This window comes from Ixodes scapularis, unplaced genomic scaffold, assembly GCF_016920785.2.
Source record: "Ixodes scapularis isolate PalLabHiFi unplaced genomic scaffold, ASM1692078v2 PGA_scaffold1__304_contigs__length_218370807, whole genome shotgun sequence".
NCBI classification, from domain to species: Eukaryota; Metazoa; Arthropoda; class Arachnida; order Ixodida; family Ixodidae; genus Ixodes; species Ixodes scapularis.
The window spans coordinates 94,862,137-94,879,752 of NW_024609846.1; the positions used below are offsets into that span (position 1 = coordinate 94,862,137).

At 46.9% G+C, this 17,616-nt stretch overlaps 1 protein-coding gene and 1 pseudogene across 1 annotated transcript; both read left to right on the forward strand.

Annotated features, from left to right (window-relative positions):
* The first annotated feature begins 3,248 nt into the window (after positions 1-3,248).
* On the forward strand, positions 3,249-5,104 carry LOC120847356 (annotated as a pseudogene).
* A 7,773-nt stretch (positions 5,105-12,877) lies between these two features.
* LOC120847357 (formin-2-like) lies at positions 12,878-17,342 on the forward strand. The gene is made up of 3 exons (XM_040219067.3): positions 12,878-13,045; positions 15,659-16,027; positions 16,230-17,342. The coding sequence occupies exons 1-3, from the start codon at positions 12,878-12,880 to the stop codon at positions 17,340-17,342; spliced, it is 1,650 nt and encodes a 549-aa protein (XP_040075001.3).
* Positions 17,343-17,616: the final 274 nt, after the last annotated feature.

Consider the following 17,616-nt stretch of genomic DNA (forward strand, 5'->3'; position numbering starts at 1 on the left):
AGCTCTTGCGTGCTTGGCGTGATCGGCATTTTCGTGTTAACGCCGGGTCAAATATTTTTTCTACAATCAGTTACAACACAACCGTGCTACCGGAAAGTGTGACTAGCTATCGTATGCATCGATTGCAGGTACTGGATACAACTTTTGACGAGTACATGGACCTTGCCCGTGAAGATCAGCTTGCAGACATGGCAAAAGCTATTGTTCATCAAGTTCCAGCCACGTCTTCAGAAGAACCCTGTTCATCTCGATCTCAGGTGTTTATTTTATAACTGTTTCAGATGACATGGAGTGTTTTAAGCTCTACATTGAGTAGTAAGCACTTACTAAATCTTTAAGAAAAATTAGCATGGTGCATAACCCAATGAATCAGCAATAGCTTTTCCTGGGCTTAGGAGATGCCATCACATGCCACAGACGAGGTAGTACCAGATACTCCAAACGAGGTAGTACCATCTGATGCTACAAGTGATCCTTCTTCATGGCAAGGAGCCTGCTCGAATGTCAGCGCCATCGAACTGTAAGGGCATTTCAGTTGCTTGACCGAGCATTAAAAGTTTTTTTTTTTTTTTTATTTCTATGTGGAGTCTTCACTATGGGTATATTGGTTTCAGTGTATATTAATGGGAAAAACAGTCAGTTGGCACACAAAGTAAACTTTTTGAAGTGAAATTTAAGGTAAAATGTGAGGAAATAAAAGAAATAACGGCTGTTTGATACTTTATACCCACGTTACGGATTAAAAAAAAACGGAGAACGGGATTCCCCAAAAAAACATGCTTTTCGTGCAATACTCGCCAAAATATGAGGCGCTGGAGAAAACCAGCTCTCTGCATTAAGTGCTTATTTCGAACTCCTCTTGTCCATGTTCCACCCATTTAAGATCATTGGGAAAAGGCCTAAGCACGCCCCTCATACCGCTCCACCGCTGTCTTCTTCCACAGCGTAAAGTCGTGTCTGCTTCCATCGCTGTCACCATGGCAACGAGTATTGAATGGATGGAAGGACGCACAGTATAAACACGTGAAGCCAGCAAGAGCTGACGCCATTCCCCGAACAGCATCTGCTCAGTCAAAGTTGAATGCGGTATCCCTGTCATCCACGCAAATGACTCTCGGGTAGTTTGCAGTTCTATATGCACGTAAACCTACGGGGTTGCAACCCGTCCACCTCACAGGCATGTATATCCAAGAGGCCGCAACTCGCCTGCGAAGGCAAGATTCAGGCCTGGGGACAAGTACTGACACGTGCACGTACGTCGGCGGCCAACGAATACGGCGCTAACGGTGCGGTCCCGTGCAGCAGCGTGAGGCGCAAAGCCGAGTATTTCCGGAAGGGATTCGACTATCATGGGTGGATCCTATCTTCATTTCACCACAGGTGCCTTAATACGTGCTTTTACCTAAGGGGAGAGGTCCTGGGCCAACACTAAGCAGTACGCACATTAAGCCACCCTAGGTGAAGCACGAAACGAAGTATAGGCTGCGTTTTAGTGGTGAAAAACTATCAATAGGACTATCGATAGTATCGACAGTTGCCAGAAATTGGACAATCGATAGTAAAAAAACTATCAATAGTATTGTTGATAGTCGACTATAGAAAAACTATCGATAGCACTACCGATAGTCGACTATCAAAAAACTATCGATAGTTCTGCGGCAATATCGATAGTCTTGTAAAAACTATCTATAGTATCGACAGTCAATTTATCGATAGTTTTGCATCACCACATTTGTGTCCGTACCTGCCATGTATGGCACATCACCCACAACCCACAGGCTTACGGCACAACCGATTTTCAAACCTCGTCTCTTTGCTGCCAAACGTACATTTCCTTCCCCTCTAATTTGAATTGTCCGATTCCCAGATGCACTCTTGCCGGTTCTCAACTTTAGGCCAATTTGCTCTCCCTTCCCTTTTTCTTGCAATCCAATTACCGGTCTTGCCTCTCGCCACCCACTTGTTTTTCCTCATTGCTCTGCTTCTCGGGTCCTGTTACTTGAGAAAGAGTACTCGCTTGAAACGTCTCTGTCTCAGTCTCAAGAAAAAAGAAATAGATATAACAGGCTTTCCATGTGCCAGCCAAGGCCTTTGCATTGTTCTCTCCACGGCAGAGAGAGCTCTAAGAACACCAAACGTCACGCTCTGTGCCTAGTCACAAGTGGGAGAGGATGATCAGCAGCTATGCAGGCTGAGCCGCTATTCCCTTTACGCGCGACGTCACAGGAGTGGGAACCACGCGTTCACTGGTTCCAGTGTGAATTGGATCATGCTGGCTGTTTCACTATTAAAATGTATATTAAAACTAAAATTCCAGCATTTTACATGAAATAAACAAGAAAACAAAACAAAACAAAACATAGGCAATCAGGATCATTGATATGATCAATTTCTTTTTGTCAGTTTTGAAGCTAGCATCATGAAGAGAGGTTAGAAAAATGATGGAAAACAAGAGAAAAACTGAGGGGTGTATTAAATACAGATAGAATTGACAAGCAACTATACAATTACCATATCTGTTTATGTGGGAAAAACTAACCTGTGCAAATAAAAATTATTATTATTATTATCCACCATTCTAGCCATCATAAGCCAGCTTCCTTTGTGGCTTCACCAGCGTGGTCCCCAAATTTCCATTCCTACTGTCCTTAATTATTGGTGCAATGTTGAGGTGCGTTGGATATTTCGAGTTTCTGCTGGTATCTAAACATTGCACCAGACTACACGTTGGAGAGCACCCAAAATGTGTTTCTGCTCATGTTCCCGGATCTGAAGACCATGAAGAGGGTGCTCATCCAGGTATGTCAGAAGCGGCAAATAATTATACAGAGCGCAAGTGTATCAATTGTGTATTTTGCGTATGGGAACGTTACCAAGAGCTATTGAAAAAATGCAAATGCATAAAAGGGGAATGCAAATCAACTAGCAACCAGTGGCGTCACTAGAGTCAGCGACACCCGGGGCGGCAGCCCGTCGCGACACCCCCCTGAGCCCTACATCAGGGGCTTTCCGCCCATCCCTTGTGACGATACTGCTGGCAACATAAAGGATGCGTAGAGACACGCTACTGCTGGCAACATAAAGGATGCGTAGAGACAAAGCCGACTGTATAGTCTGTGCCTGTCAGAAGCGCGCCTCAAGGCCACGTGTTTCCCTCTTTCCCTCACTCGCCCCCTCCTCTCCTATTGCCCGTGTCAGCCGCGAGACGGCGTTCCGCACGTTGGGGATGGGCGTGAATGGGCAGCAGCATGTGTGGGGCTGCAGGTGTGGGGGGACTTCCAACACCTCAGTCGAAGACCTGTTCCATAATTGTACACAAAATGCGCATCCAACAGAAGCTTCAATACAACAAGCAACAAGACGCATTCGTGGGTCATACTGACGTGGGCCTGGCTGAAGAGGCAGACACTGAACCAGTACTTGCGAATTCGTTGCTCTGCTTTGTCATCAATGGACTTGCTTCTTCATGTCGTATTCCAGTGGCATACTTCTTCACCAATGGTTTGAACGGAAGCCAACTGCCAAAACTGCTCGTTTGTGTCATGAGGGAAGTGGAATCAACTAGATTCAGGGTCATATGTGTCGTGACTAAAAGGTTAATGTCAGTGCCATGAAGATCCTGTGCGGTGGCATACCCATATACAAGATAGAACACCCATGTAACCCACAATTGTCATGTATTGTCATTATTGTCATATAGTGAAAACCCTGAGGTCTCAGTTCTTAGCCCGTAACATTTGGAAAGATGGGAAGGTTTCCTCTTCACATCTAAAAAACCTCTACGAGTTGCAGAAGAAGTGGCTAGTGAAGCCTGTGAGATTCCTCAGCCATAAGCATGTCTATTCCAATAACATAGAGAAAATGAATGTGCGAAGGGCAGTTGAAGTATTCTTTCCGGACGTAACATCTGCGCTGAGTAACATGAAAAATCAAGCAGGGAACTGCTCTGATGCATCGTTTGCCAGTGCTGGGCCATCAATACAGTTCATGGAAAATGTCTACGGCTGGTTCACTCTACATGACACAGCAACAAGACACAGCACATTCATCAGAACTTCCCGGTCGCGAGGCACTATGATGACCCTAAAGATTCTCGTCTCGGGTGGTTGGAGAGAACTTTGCTGTAGTACCTAGACGACCTCAAGAATGGAGCAAGCCATTCGCAGCAGTTTCTCACCAAACAAACGCATGAGGCTCCATTGTTGACCACATATTCAACTGTGGTATGCATTCAACATCTCGTGACCGAAGAGAAGTTCTTTGTTCTCACGAGGAAGTTCAGCACTGACCCTGTTCAGTCACTCTTCAGTACACTGCAACAAGCAGTAGGATGCAAGGACCAGCTGGATCAACGCTGTCTGGATTAGAGAAAATTTTGAAAACAGGAATTGCAGCGGTGTCACAAGAAAGTAATGTGGCACACAGGGATGGCCCCGCTTACCTGCACACACTTCAAGCTGTACAGCCGCAACCAGCCAAAGAGCCACTGCAGCTCTCGAGAGATGCCACTTTTGTGCTGGGGCGACTCAAGGGATCAAAAGTGCGTCAGCGCCTACCTAGTCTCCAGCTGTCGACAACAGTTTATGTCGGGGGCTATGTAGCGCGCATAGTTGCCGAGAAAATGGTCTGTGAGATTTGCTGCGCCATCACCACGAAGCCGATGAGCAATCAACCCATGCAGCAACTTACTCGATACCAGGACCGTGGTGGGCTAATGTATCCCTCTGACAACCTCATGCATGTGCTCGACCTATTAAGAGAGTTTGTAGAAACCGTGTTGAAGGACAACCCCAAGCTACCCAAGCCCATGACAACGCTTCTGAGCTACACCGTGCCAGCTCTGAGCTCATCTCCGCTGCTTAGGTGCCAAGCTGATGTCGAAGGTGAGCACCGCAAGCAGTTTCCTCAGCTGGTCTGTACAAGGTTCATCCGTCTCCTGCTCATGAACTATGCATTTCTGCAAACCGACAAGCCTGTTTACAAGGGATTTGGCAAGAAGCCACTCTCCTGAAAATATGTGAAACTGAGAGAGCAGCTACTTCGAAGTGTCTCGCCCATTGAAAACACACTGCTCGAGCCAATAAAAATAAACATTGCATTTTGAATCATGAACTTTTGGACTCAAATATACAAGGTATGTCTCCTTATACTTCTGCAGTAATTGAGGGATAGAGCATTTTAAAATATCTCAACTGCCGATTCATACACTTCTGTCCTCTAGCAAGTATTCAAAGAAAACCAAAAAGGGAATGCCAGAAGGCACATGCAGAACTACATTTGTTGTATACTTACTTTAATCAATTCACTTACAGACGCCTGTACGCATAGTTCAAAGAACCACTGCGTCATGCGCACCGCTTAAAGAACAATGAAGGCAATTTCGTATATTTTTTTTGGCGATGGAACTGGGTTCCAGGCACGTCTCACGCCACGTTACCCAACTTTCAGCCGAAACCGGCGCTTGTGTGCCGCGCAAATCAATTAAACAGTCGCGGTAATAATTGTACCGGGATCAACTGGGGCGACGCCCTGAGAGTTGAGGGAGAAGCCAGGAGAAGCGGAGCTCATGTGACCGTTGCGGGGCCAAGAAGCGTGACATCACAAGAGACCAACTAGAACCACTCAGTTGGGACACTGCCCTAGAGACTGCTCTGAAAAAGTGGCACCGATCCGTACTCGAGAACCGAGCTAATGGCGATCACAACGCCGCCATTTCTCACGCAGCGACGACTCAAGGAACTGCACGTGACTTTAATTTTGGCTTTAATCGGCCTTTTTGGGCGCCGAAACAGATACGGTGGAAGAGGTTTCAGAGGTGCCACCCCGTATCCCAAGCGGACGCGCCGCCACTTACTACCTGAAGTTAAGATGCACCTAGGTCGGGACGTGCTACCTGAAATCACCACTGAGGCATGGTTGTATAAAAACAATATTAACTGTGCTGCAAAAATTTGCAAACTAAAAATCTTAGTAAACATCATGCATCAAACATCATTTTGTACTAAACTCCAATAAAAGTTACTACAAAAAGTGTTTTTTTCTGTTGTTTTTTATGCAAAAACATGCTTTCTAATAGCTAAAGGTGACCACAGTAAAGACAAATGATAAAGGGTGGCGCTGTTGTCGTATTTAGCTTGGTCTCGGTGGACGCCAGTGGCCCAGGTTTCAGTGGTGAGTTTCCCACCTGAGGGTTCTAGTAACGTTGCAAGAGACGCATCAGCGATTGGTTGAAACGAAAGACGTGCCCTCAGTCACGTTTTAGTTCGCCGATTTGTTAGAAATACTGTTTTAATTTCCGCTTGAATAACCATGAAAAGTATAAATCGGACCGAAAATGATTACTAAACCGTAAAGAAAACAGCATAATTGTTTTTCTCTTTCCTACGCTGAACGCGAAATAGGCAACGAGCAACTATGAGCAAGCAAAATAAAATAAAAAAGAACACGCGGGAGGAGTTTCGTTCTGGTTTCAGATGTTGGTGTCGTGTTTACTTTAAGAACACGGTACTCGAAGGATTCTGCAAAATGGTAGTTATGCCAAATTTGTGCGTTGTAGATGGCTGTTTTAATGGTCAAGTGAATACCAGTATTCGTTCAGGAGACGCTAGTTTTCACGTGTGGGTTGCTGCTCGTGTTCTTTCACGACGAAAAGAGAGTATGTTCGAATCTGGTGAAAACCAAAAATGGTGCTGTTTATTTTCTCCTCCTTGGGGAGCGTCCCCCGCGGAGAAACCTGTTCCTGGAACGACTTCGTTGCTGCCGCTTTCCCCTCGGCATCTCCCCCACGTCCCTGTCCTTCGGTAACGCGCCGCTCTCGTCTCGCCGACGCGGATGTTGCTCACTGCTTTAGAGCCTGCGGGCTGCTCGTTGCCGGCTGGATGGTCTCCGTCAGGTGAGGGCGGAGGCAGCCACACACATACTCCCGTTCCGTTGGTGTTAGGTCACTGAACAGAAGCTCGAACTCGCTCGCGAGAGCGGCATTGTCGTCCATGTTGACAGATTCAACGAAACGACTGTGCCACCGCGCTGCTGTACACGTCTGCAAGTCCGGCTTCAGGGCGCTGCCATCTTGCTCGGATGGGGTGCGCTCGGACGCATCATAATCCGACTACGAAGCCTTGCTAAGGTGTCGTAATCGGATTATAGCCGCGCCCAAGAGCGCAAAAGTGTACATCCCTCCACGGAAATTAGAGTCTCGATCTCCTAAATACTACCATCACACTTGATGTCACATCCTACGTCCCCTCCATTTTCGGAGGCCCAGAAATGAGAATGGAGATAGTTCAGTTTTGGTTTCTTCAGTTCTTTCGTAGGCACAGAAATACGCGACACAATGTCTACAAAAAATTAGGCAGCGTGCTAAGTTCCCAAGAGGCCTAAAAACACCATTTAAAAAAAATTAAATAAAATTGTCTTCATTGTCTTTTTAAACTTCGAGATCTTGGTGCGCGAAAATTCCGAAAAAAACCTGTCATGTAGTTTTTCTCAACAAGTATTAAAAAGGGTATCGCAAGGGCTACATGCTTTCACTCTTTAACTTCAAATTCGATTACTTCACGGCACCTGAAGATAACGGCACGCTTCAACTTCTTACCGTTCAGGTTTATTTTTGCACTTGTAAAAATGCAGAGACTACACAAGAGCCTTGCTCAGAACTAAACGGAAAGAGCCCGGCAAGAAAGGATGCTGTGCTAAATTACCCAAGCTTCTAGGTGCATGCGGGGACTGCAGGTACGCACGCAGCACGTGCTGGTGTCAGCAGCAGTAATTTTTGAAAGAAAAGGTCTATTGCATGCGCGTTTGTTGGCACCTTATTTTTTTCATTTTATTTTTTATTTATTTATTTATTATACGCTCAGGGCCAAAGCATTACAGAGGGGGTGAGCAACGGAAGTACAAAAACGCTGAAAATGGTTAGTCCGGTACAGATCATGAATAGTTGCTTGTTAGTGCTTCTTTAAAGAGAACAAAATCGCCAATGGATGCAATGGGTGAGGGAAGGCCGTTCCATTTACTTCGAATCTTTCCTATACGCAAGGCGAGCGCATGCAGATCGTGTAGCTACACTCGCCGTATGGCCGAGGGAGCTAAAACCCGTGCTCTAAACATTTTGGCGTGGCTTGCAAGCGCTTCTAATCGCACTGCATCTTGCGTGTCGTCTGCTACGGCAGCAACGTTGGCGGTGCTTCCAGGATCGGGCACGGCGGTGGTGGGTGACTTTTTCGACGGCGTCCGCTGTTTCATTCCTGTACAACGAAATTTTGGCAATTATATTTTAGTCTATGTGTTCAAAGGGGCAGTATCACGTCCAACACACCAATATCTTGTTAAAAAGACAGGAAAAGGAATTTTAAAACAAATTAAACGATTAGCCAAGAGCACCTGGTGGATGTCGCTAAAGCCTCGTTTGTAATGCCCGTCTAAGAACCTTGACAGGTGGCGACGACAACTGCCTCACCAAGAGCTACGCATGCTTTGAACCTGACGTCATCCATAAAGCTCTACGGCCAGCGCAAGCGAAGGGGGGAGGAACTCCCCACTCAATGGGACTTACTTTTGTGCGTCCCAGACGTCGCTATTCTCCCTCTACAGTCGAACCTCGATATAACGAACTTCAATGTAACGAAATCCTCGATTTAACGAAGTATTTTATTTTTCATAATTTCTTGCCCATAGACCCCATGTATTTTTAGTCCCTATATAACGAAGTCTATTTTGCTGCTATTTAAATATAACAAAGCGCCATTGCCATAGAAGGAAATAAATAAATCAACTCTAAAAAACAACTTCGCAAAAAAATTGTGGTTAAAAAAAAAAATTATGCGCAAACGCGAGCGCTTGATAGGTTACTTCACGGGGACAGGCCTTCCAACGTTCCTAGGCTGCCCGAGGATGCGGCGCCGGTAGCGCCGGCGAGGCATGCGGCAAAACGGATTCCGCGAGGCTGGCCAGAAAATGCAGAGCAAAAAGTTAACACGGCATAACAGCATCACCACTGACATTCACTGATCATCATAGTCCACTGTACCGCGGGTAGCGCGGGAGCCAACTTCAGCGGGGGAGCGACGTGATGGCGCGACCGCACGGGCAGTGCCATCTAGGAGAAGACCGAAAAGACCGATTATCGTCTTGCGAGCGTGATGTAAAGCAAAGGCGCAAGCACACTGTGGGCGCAAGGGGGCAAGTAAACTGTGCGGTCAAGAGTGCTGTGTAGGTTGGAAACATTGGCACCGCCTAAACTAAACACCTTTATTTTTTAACCGGGCGGTTCACTTACGTGCTTGCTGCCATAAGGAAACGTAAAGTTCTTTCTTTGGATGAGAAAGCAAACGTTTTGGACGCCATCCGGAAGAAACTGCCGAGATCACGAGCACTCGGGAAGTGCTCAACGCAATGGACGTACTGAGGAGGTACCCGGCGTCGCATGGGCAGCAAGATGCCGTGCAAGCGCTCTGGGCGCTCGAACGCCGTATGACGCCGCCGACGCCGCTGCTACTGTCGGACAAGGCGCAAGCAAAACTCGCGGACTACTTTGCCCCTAAATAAATGTCATTTTCGGTGAGTTTTCATACCCGTAAAATGTTTCGGAATTTTTTTTTTTTTTTTCGCATGCTAAAGCCAAATTTTGATTTAGCGAAATTTCAATGTAACGAAGTAAATTGCGAATTTTACCGACTTCGTTACATCAAGGTTCAACTGTACAAGGTTATAGATTAACCCGTCCCTCAAAATTCACACAAAAGCGGATTTGGGGTTAGTTGCGGTGGCCCGATGGCTAGCGTGCTTAGACCGCTTCGGTGGCTGGAACGGCTAGGGCATCCTGACGACGCCAGCCTCGCCACAGCTTTGCTCATCCCGAGACAAACTGCATCACGATAGTGCCGGATGTGACGTGCTCTCCACTAGCTGCTCTCCGGGCACTTGCCAGAGTGGGTTGTTTTTAACAATAAATAGAGCCATGAGGCTCAAAATACAAATGTGCAATTGTCACTTACAGATATTGTGGATCAAATTCAACTTATTTATGAACACGATGGGTATATTTAACATTTCGTTGAAGTATCCCTTTGAGGCAAAGAGGCAAACCTTTTTTGAAATCAATGAAGACTTGAAGAAGAAATGGCTAGTTTCTGCAGACACTTCTGCAGTGCTTGAAAAGTGTTTCTCGGGAGTTCCTTAGGAAGTAATGCAGCGCTTACTAAAACAGATATGTAAGAGACAAGTCCGTTAAACTGAAACGGGAAAAGTACTCGCGCATATCTTGCGAATGTTTGCACTCACGCTACCATTTTATTCAAGTCTGTTCTTGGACCACTGCTTTTTTTAATATTTATTAATGACATCGTGCAAGACATTCCGGTTAAAATTAAACTATACACTCCGTGCGACGCGACTGGCGCGCCGCCGCGCGGCCGTTACTGAAGGTAGGCAGTGAGAACACCAAAGAAAACGAAACCGAAACCACGCCGCGTACTTTGGTATGCATTGAAGTCGCAGCGGTGCGGTTGCGCTGGGTTCACAGCATGAAGTGCTGCCGGTGCTGCGTCGTTAAGTACTTCAATAGTTATGTGTCGTATCTCGTGGGGCCAAAGTCTCACAGTTTTTCACCTCGCCGATGTTTTGTTGGACAGCGACAACGATGGACCCGTGCCGTACGACGCGAGAAATTTGGTCTCCCGATCATGTCTGCAACTGTGTCGGCCCGGCTGACATAATCTACACTGTCGCTTTGCGCTCTGCGTTTGTTTTCGTACCAGTAACGCCAACATGTGTTAGCGCCCATGGGATGAACTGAAATGACGTCCCACACTCGCGGGCATGCAGTGCTAATTTCGTTGGAGGAATGCCCTCCAAAGACGTTTCGTCCCCATCGTACGTGACGATGATATTTCCTGACCAGTATGGCACGCAGTCTGTTTTTCGTGGAGAAAAATTCGGACGGTAAAAGAATTACAAATATGAATCTAAGGAAAACTACAATGAAACTTGGAATTACTGAACACTCGACGTTTGAGTATGGAAGTTCCTGTGGTGTGCTTTCTTTTTTGATCAGCGTCCTTTTGGATGTGGAAACGCTGACAACCCGAGTCATGCAGAAAACAATTTTATACTTGGTTTTACAGCCACGTATCGCAAAGTTGTGCGATCTGGAAGTACCATCCACTGGTCCCTTTCTACCTGTAAAGTGAGCACCTCCCGCGATGAGTGGCATTCTCTTGACAGCCTTTGACGCTCAAAACCGGTTGCCATTTAGTTACGACGCCCAAACTAAATTTTCACCTGGTTTCGCTGTGCCACCTCTTTTTGGTATAAAAAGTGTTGTGTCAAGTTACGGTCATGTCAAAGCACATGCGTGCCGAAAATCAGCACCTCGCGCACAAAACAACAGCTGACTGCAAAAGCCTTTGACGGCCAAACCATGTGTTGGCCGACGTTTTCTCAGGCTTTGGAACCACCTTTCGTAAAGTTGTTTCAATTGCAAGTACAGTTCACTAGTCCCTTCCTACCTGTAAAGTCTCCACCTCCCACAACGAGTGGTATTCTCTTGACAGCCCTTTCATGGTCAAAACCGGCTCCCGTTGAGTTGCGCCGCCCAAACCAAATTTCCACCTTGTTTCTCTATGCCACCTATTTTTGGTATAAGTGCTGTGTCATGTTACTGTCAAGTCCAAGCGCGTATATGCCCAAATCTGCACTTCGCACAGCCCGGTTATAACACAAATTTTTGGGTCCAATATGGATATCCCGTACATCTTTATTTCTTTATTCGTTAGAAACATAATTTTCCCACCTGCTGTCTTAATGAAACTTGCCACAGTTCGTGCACGAACTTGGTGAACATCTCACTCGCCTCCAAATATCATCGTTCCAGCAGTCCTACATTTTGCAGCGACGAGCGAAATGAAGTTCCCACTCAGAGCAAATATGGTGGCGGCCGTCTTGCTTTTCGGAAAATTGCTCCAACCCCTTTTTCAGCTGCAACTAGAGAAATTACCCTCAATAATGACTCAAACTAATGCCCTTTTAGGTCTGCCCCAGCACTCATGCAACGTCACTCTCAACGTATCGGTTCAAAAAGCAAAAGTTCCGTCCGTGCGCGCTTCCGCCGCCACAGCTTGGCATGCGAAAAGGCGCCGCAGGCTGCCGAACGCGCCTCACTGTCGAACACCAGCTCTTCCGCTAGCGGCGCTACGCGCGTTTTTCAAAGCGCCCCCTACAGTTCCTGCACGAAGCGTTTAATCAGAAATAGATAGTACTGCAGATCAGTTGTTGCTAAACAGTGCTTCTCAAAAAGTTGCTGCTTGGTGTGATGCATGGCAGATGTGTATTAACTATGACAAAACTGTCTTTATGAGAATCACTAACAAAAACTCCCATTAAAGTTCAATTACTTTGTTAATAATACATTTCTCTCCGAGGTAACACACTATAAATACCTAGGTCTGTGGATTTCAAATAACCTTACTTGGACGCAGCACATTGATTCCGTAAGAGCTAATGCAATTCGTAAGTTGTTCTTTCTCAAGAGTGCTTTGAAACTTGCTACCCCTCCTGTTTGCCTTCTAGCATATAAATCAATTGTTCAGCCAACGTTAGATTACGCTGCTATTATTTGGGACCCTTTCACCCCGACGAACATTAATAAAATTGATAGCGTACAGAAAAAGGCCGCTCGCTTTATATACAACAGCTTAGGACATACTTCTGTAACCGAGCTTTTAGCAAGGGCCAACCTACCACCATTAACACAAAGAAATCGTCATTCTCGTCTCAAGCTTCTGTTTCAATTAATTCAGGGTAATTATAAAATTTATATATCTCAACTAGTTTCCTTTTCTTCTCGATATGGGACCAGACAGAGGCATGACTTAACTAGATGGATGATGACAGCAGTGATGTTGCATCTGAAGCTATCGTCTTCATGCTTGTGTCACTAGACTCGCTTTGGAAGATACCCTGCGGCTACATCCTGAACAGTGGGCTCTCTGGAAAAGAATGCACTAATCTCGTGAACTTGTGTTTGACCAAACTGCATCATGCAGGGGTACATGTTACATCACTGACATCTGATGGCCTTCATTGCAATTTTTCTATGTTTAAGTATCTGGGGGCCTCGTTTGAAGATGGGTCTGTCATGGTGACTTTCTCTTCATGCATGCCATATGATTAAGTTGGTGCGAAAAGCTCTTGCTTCCCTTAAGTGGCTTTGGGATGCCTCTGGATCAATAGTTCAGTGACACTATATTGTGTGACTACATGACCTTCACGAGAAAGAACGCGTGCGTGCTGCAACAAAGCTACATGCTGCACACATTGACTAATACAAATAAAAGATGAAGGTCAATCTTGCTGCCCAGACATTAAAGGGTAACTGCAAAGAAAAAAAAAGTGTTTTTTAAACAGCCTAATTGGGACAAGCATGCCACAAAACAAATCTTCCGCAAAAAAAAACAATTTTTTTTAGCAATATTTACGCCACAGGACGTAATTTAGTTGGAGTCACAACTTCTCCACATTTGAAACTCCCGCTCTTTCGACGCGCGCGGAGTGGCTGTTTTATGTCACTCCGTGACGTATAGAAGCCACTACGTGACGTATAATACCAACTTTGTGGCGCGTGATTTAGAACAGATGAAACAGCCGCAAACTAAAATCGGTCTAGCGCAATAAATATTGCTATAAAAAATTTTGTTTTTGGCGGAAAAATTGTTTTGCGACATGCTTGTCCAAATTAGGTTGTTTAAAATTACACTTTTTTTCTTTGCAGTTACCGTTTGAGCTCTAGCGTCGCGGATGCCATTGATTTCTGCTGTGAAAATCTCAAGCTTCCGCAGTTCAAAAATTCCAAAGTCAAGTTCATTCAGCTGTTTGACTGCTTGTTTGATTACTTGTACTCGCGCAACCCTGTCGCTAGAAGCTTCAAGGTACTACTCCAACCAGGAACTAGAGGCACTTGGATGTCTTTTTTTTTTTAGAGAGACAAGGACTATATTAAGGGGCTCACTAATGCAGCTGGAAAACCCATGTGTGAGATACAAGGAAAAACTCCTTTTCTTGGTTTCCTTGTGACCATAGAAAGCACGACACGTCTTGCATCTTCCCTCCTCCTTGGTGAAGCTCCACCCCTGCGTTACCTCCTCACCTATAAGCTTTCACAGGACCACATTGAGCTGTTCTTTGGTGCTCTGCGTTCCAGAGGAGGCTGGAACAACAACCCCATGGTCTCGCAGTTTGTGGCAGCCTACAGGCGACTAGTCGTTCACAGCGAAGTGAAAGGGGGTCGAAAAAACTGTATCACTGGATGAATCTAGGATTTTGTATGTGAGCAGTGGGGTTTGTGCTCGCGATGAACTGGATGTGTCCACAGCGAAGCAGAATGGCTCCGAAGACCTCTTGCGAGGTGCTGAGATTCGTGAGAAAAGCAAGCTGGGAGACAAACTCAAAAGTCTTTCTCAGCTGTCTCCCTACATTGGAAACATTGTCGGCTACATTGCAGGATTTGTATGCTGCATGGTGCAGCAGAGGATACCCTGCACAACATGTCACATGGCCACCATTGCAAAGATATGCCACTCGGCGCTTTTGACTTGAAAAAAATCCTGGCGGTTTCAAGACGCCGACATCTTCCACAATGTATGATGCGCCCCAAACTTAACACCGCCACAAGATTGTCTGGTTTCTTCACTTTTTGCGTTATTTCTGAACTAGCGGTCGAACTAGTTGAAGATATGCGTCCCCGAAGAAAACCCAACGAGGGGAAGCTATTCCAGCAGCTGCAGCGACCAATTTATCTTTGCGTAGCGTATAATAGGTCAATATTTGAGTAACCGAGTGGCGGCGTTAAGTTTGAGGGGCACTGCACATCAGCCAGCTAACGGAAAAAAATTAATTCAGCAGGAGCTCCAGGGCTAGAGTCATATTTATGGCTTTCGATAGGCCGTATATTACGACTAAATATGTAGAAAATGCTTAATCATTGGCAAGGAAATAATTTTAATTCCTAAAAAAACATTCACACTTAAAATTTAAAAAAATAAGTTGCACAGGTTTCATCAATTCGACTAACAACTGAGTTGTGATTATAGACGATATTCATATTCTGCTTGATTCAGCCATAAATGACCAGTTGCAAATTTTAAGGAAGAAACAATTTTATATGGGAGTGTCTACATCCACGCACGGGGATGTAGCCACGTCGTGGGGAGGTAAGGCTCCATCCACGCACTACGTCACTTCCAGCGCACATACGTCACTTCCTGCGTGGACGGAGCCTGTTCTCCTCCCGGCCTGGCTACGTCCACGCAGGAATCAACTGCCGGTCTTGCCTCCCAACTTCCGTTTTTGCCTTTTTTTTTTCGTCCATGTGCTCGGCGGTCATTGCCCCTTGAGTTCCTGCCTTGTCTGGACTGCTGTTCCTGCCTGGTCTTCCGCAAGCGGGTTTGAAAATCTCTGGAGCGTTTTTTTCTCTCTTTTTCTTGGTCAAGGAGAGTTCGGCCCTTTGTGTGTTAGCACGGTCGCGCTTCTGACATGCCTCGAGTTTTGGTGGCCGGGGATTCGATGGGTGAAATACTTGTCCCAGCATTTCCCATCAAATAACCGGGTGGCTGTTGAAGTGCGGGCGTTTAGTGGCATTAGAATCGAGGCCTTGTTTTCCAAGGTGTCTGACGCCCTGCCTGATTTTGATGCTGTCATTTTGCACAACGGCACAAACAACACCAGCGCTTGTGCCAGCGTGTACATTGACAAGTACCGTCAGCTGGCCGCTCAGATCTTGAAACACAATCCGACGATGCAGATCGCCTTTTCTTCCGTCCTTCCAAGGCGGGAGAACAGGTTCTCTTCGTTGGAGTGTCAGCGTAGTAAGAGTGCTGAGATCCAATCGTTGAATGATCGGTACAAAGAAGTGAACTGGCTCCTGCAGGAGTTCTGGCTCAAGAAGGGCTTCGTGTTCATCGGCAATCTCGTGGACAAGTGGCATCGGTGGATCGGCTACGACGGAGTACACCCAAGCCGGGATGGCAACAAGGTATGTGGAGCTACATTCATTTTGACGTACTGTGCTGACTTTCACTGTTCGCCAGGTGCAGGTATATAATGCACCGTCGGAGCTATTGCCTTTGTTGTAAGGTAGGCGGGTCAAATGTAGAAAATGAAAAGATGTTCTATGCATATTCTTTTCTCATTACATTGTGAAAACTAAGACGCCTATTTCAAAACAACCTGAACAGGTTTTTGCAGAGTTCCTGTTCCTGCATGCACAGAGGATTGCAGAGGTGCTGACCAGGTCCAGGATTCATCAGGACCACATGAAGAGGATGTCGAGTGCCAGCCCCTCCTGGAACTGCAGGACCCCCACGGATGTCCTGTTGAACACGACATGCGAGATTGAATTTCCTCCGCTTGGCTATTCTTGCCCTCCTAGCATGCTCGCCTCGCCTCCATCATCTCCTCCTCCTGCATCCTCTGTGCCCCTACCACCTCCTCTTGCTTCTACACCTTCTCCACGACTCCCTCTTGCTTCCTCTGTGCCCCAACCACCTCCTCTTGCTTCCTCTGTGCCCCCACCACCTCTTGTTGCCTCTGTACCTTCTCCACAACTCCCTCTTGCTTCCTCTGCACCCCAACCACCTCCTCTTGCATCTGCACCTTCTCCACAACTCCCTCTTGCTTCCTCTGCGCCCCAACCACCTCCTCTTCCCTCTGCACCTTCTCCACGACTCCCTCTTGCTTCCTCTGTGCCCCCCCCCCCCACCTCCTCTTGCATCTGCACCTTCTCCACGACTCCCTCTTGCTTCCTCTGTGCCCCCCCCCCCCCCCCTCCTCTTGCATCTGCACCTTTTCCACAACTCCCTCTTGCTTCCTCTGCGCCCCAACCACCTCCTCTTGCATCTGCATCTTCTCCACGACTCCCTCTTGCTTCCTCTGCACCCCAACCACCTCCTCTTGCCTCTGCTGTGCCCCCACCACCTCCTCCAGCTTCTGCATCTTCCCCACTTCCCCTTGCTTCCTCTGTGCCCCCACCACCTCCTGCTTCTGCATCCTCTCCACCACTTCCTGTTGCTGTTTCTGTGGCCCCATCACCTCCGAGTTTGGTGGGCGGATGCAAGTGGCAGTTGGTGAAGCCCAAATGCAGGGAGCGCAAGTCTCCAGAGGTGCATAAGGCACAAAGCCACGGCGCTACTATCACATCCCCCATCATTACTTGGGATGATGGAGACTTTGCAGCCTCTGTGCCTTCTGCATCTTTTCCATCACTCCCTCTTGCTGCCTCTGCTGTGCCCCCACCACCACCTCCTCTTGCCTCTGTGCCCCCACCACCTCCTCCAGCTTCTGCATCTTGACTACTCCCCCTTGCTTCCTCTGTGCCCCCACCACTTCCTGCTTCTGCATCCTCTCCACCACTTCCTCTTGCTGTTTCTGTGGCCTCATCACCTCCGAGTTTGGTGGGTGGATACAAGTGGCAGTTGGTGAAGCCCAAATGCAGGGAGCATAAGTCTCAGGGGTTGCGTAAGGCACGAAAACATACTGCTACCATCGCATCCCCCATAATTACTTGGGATGATGGAGACTTTGCAGTGGGTTGCCTTTTGGAGCCTATGCCTATCATTGAAGCCT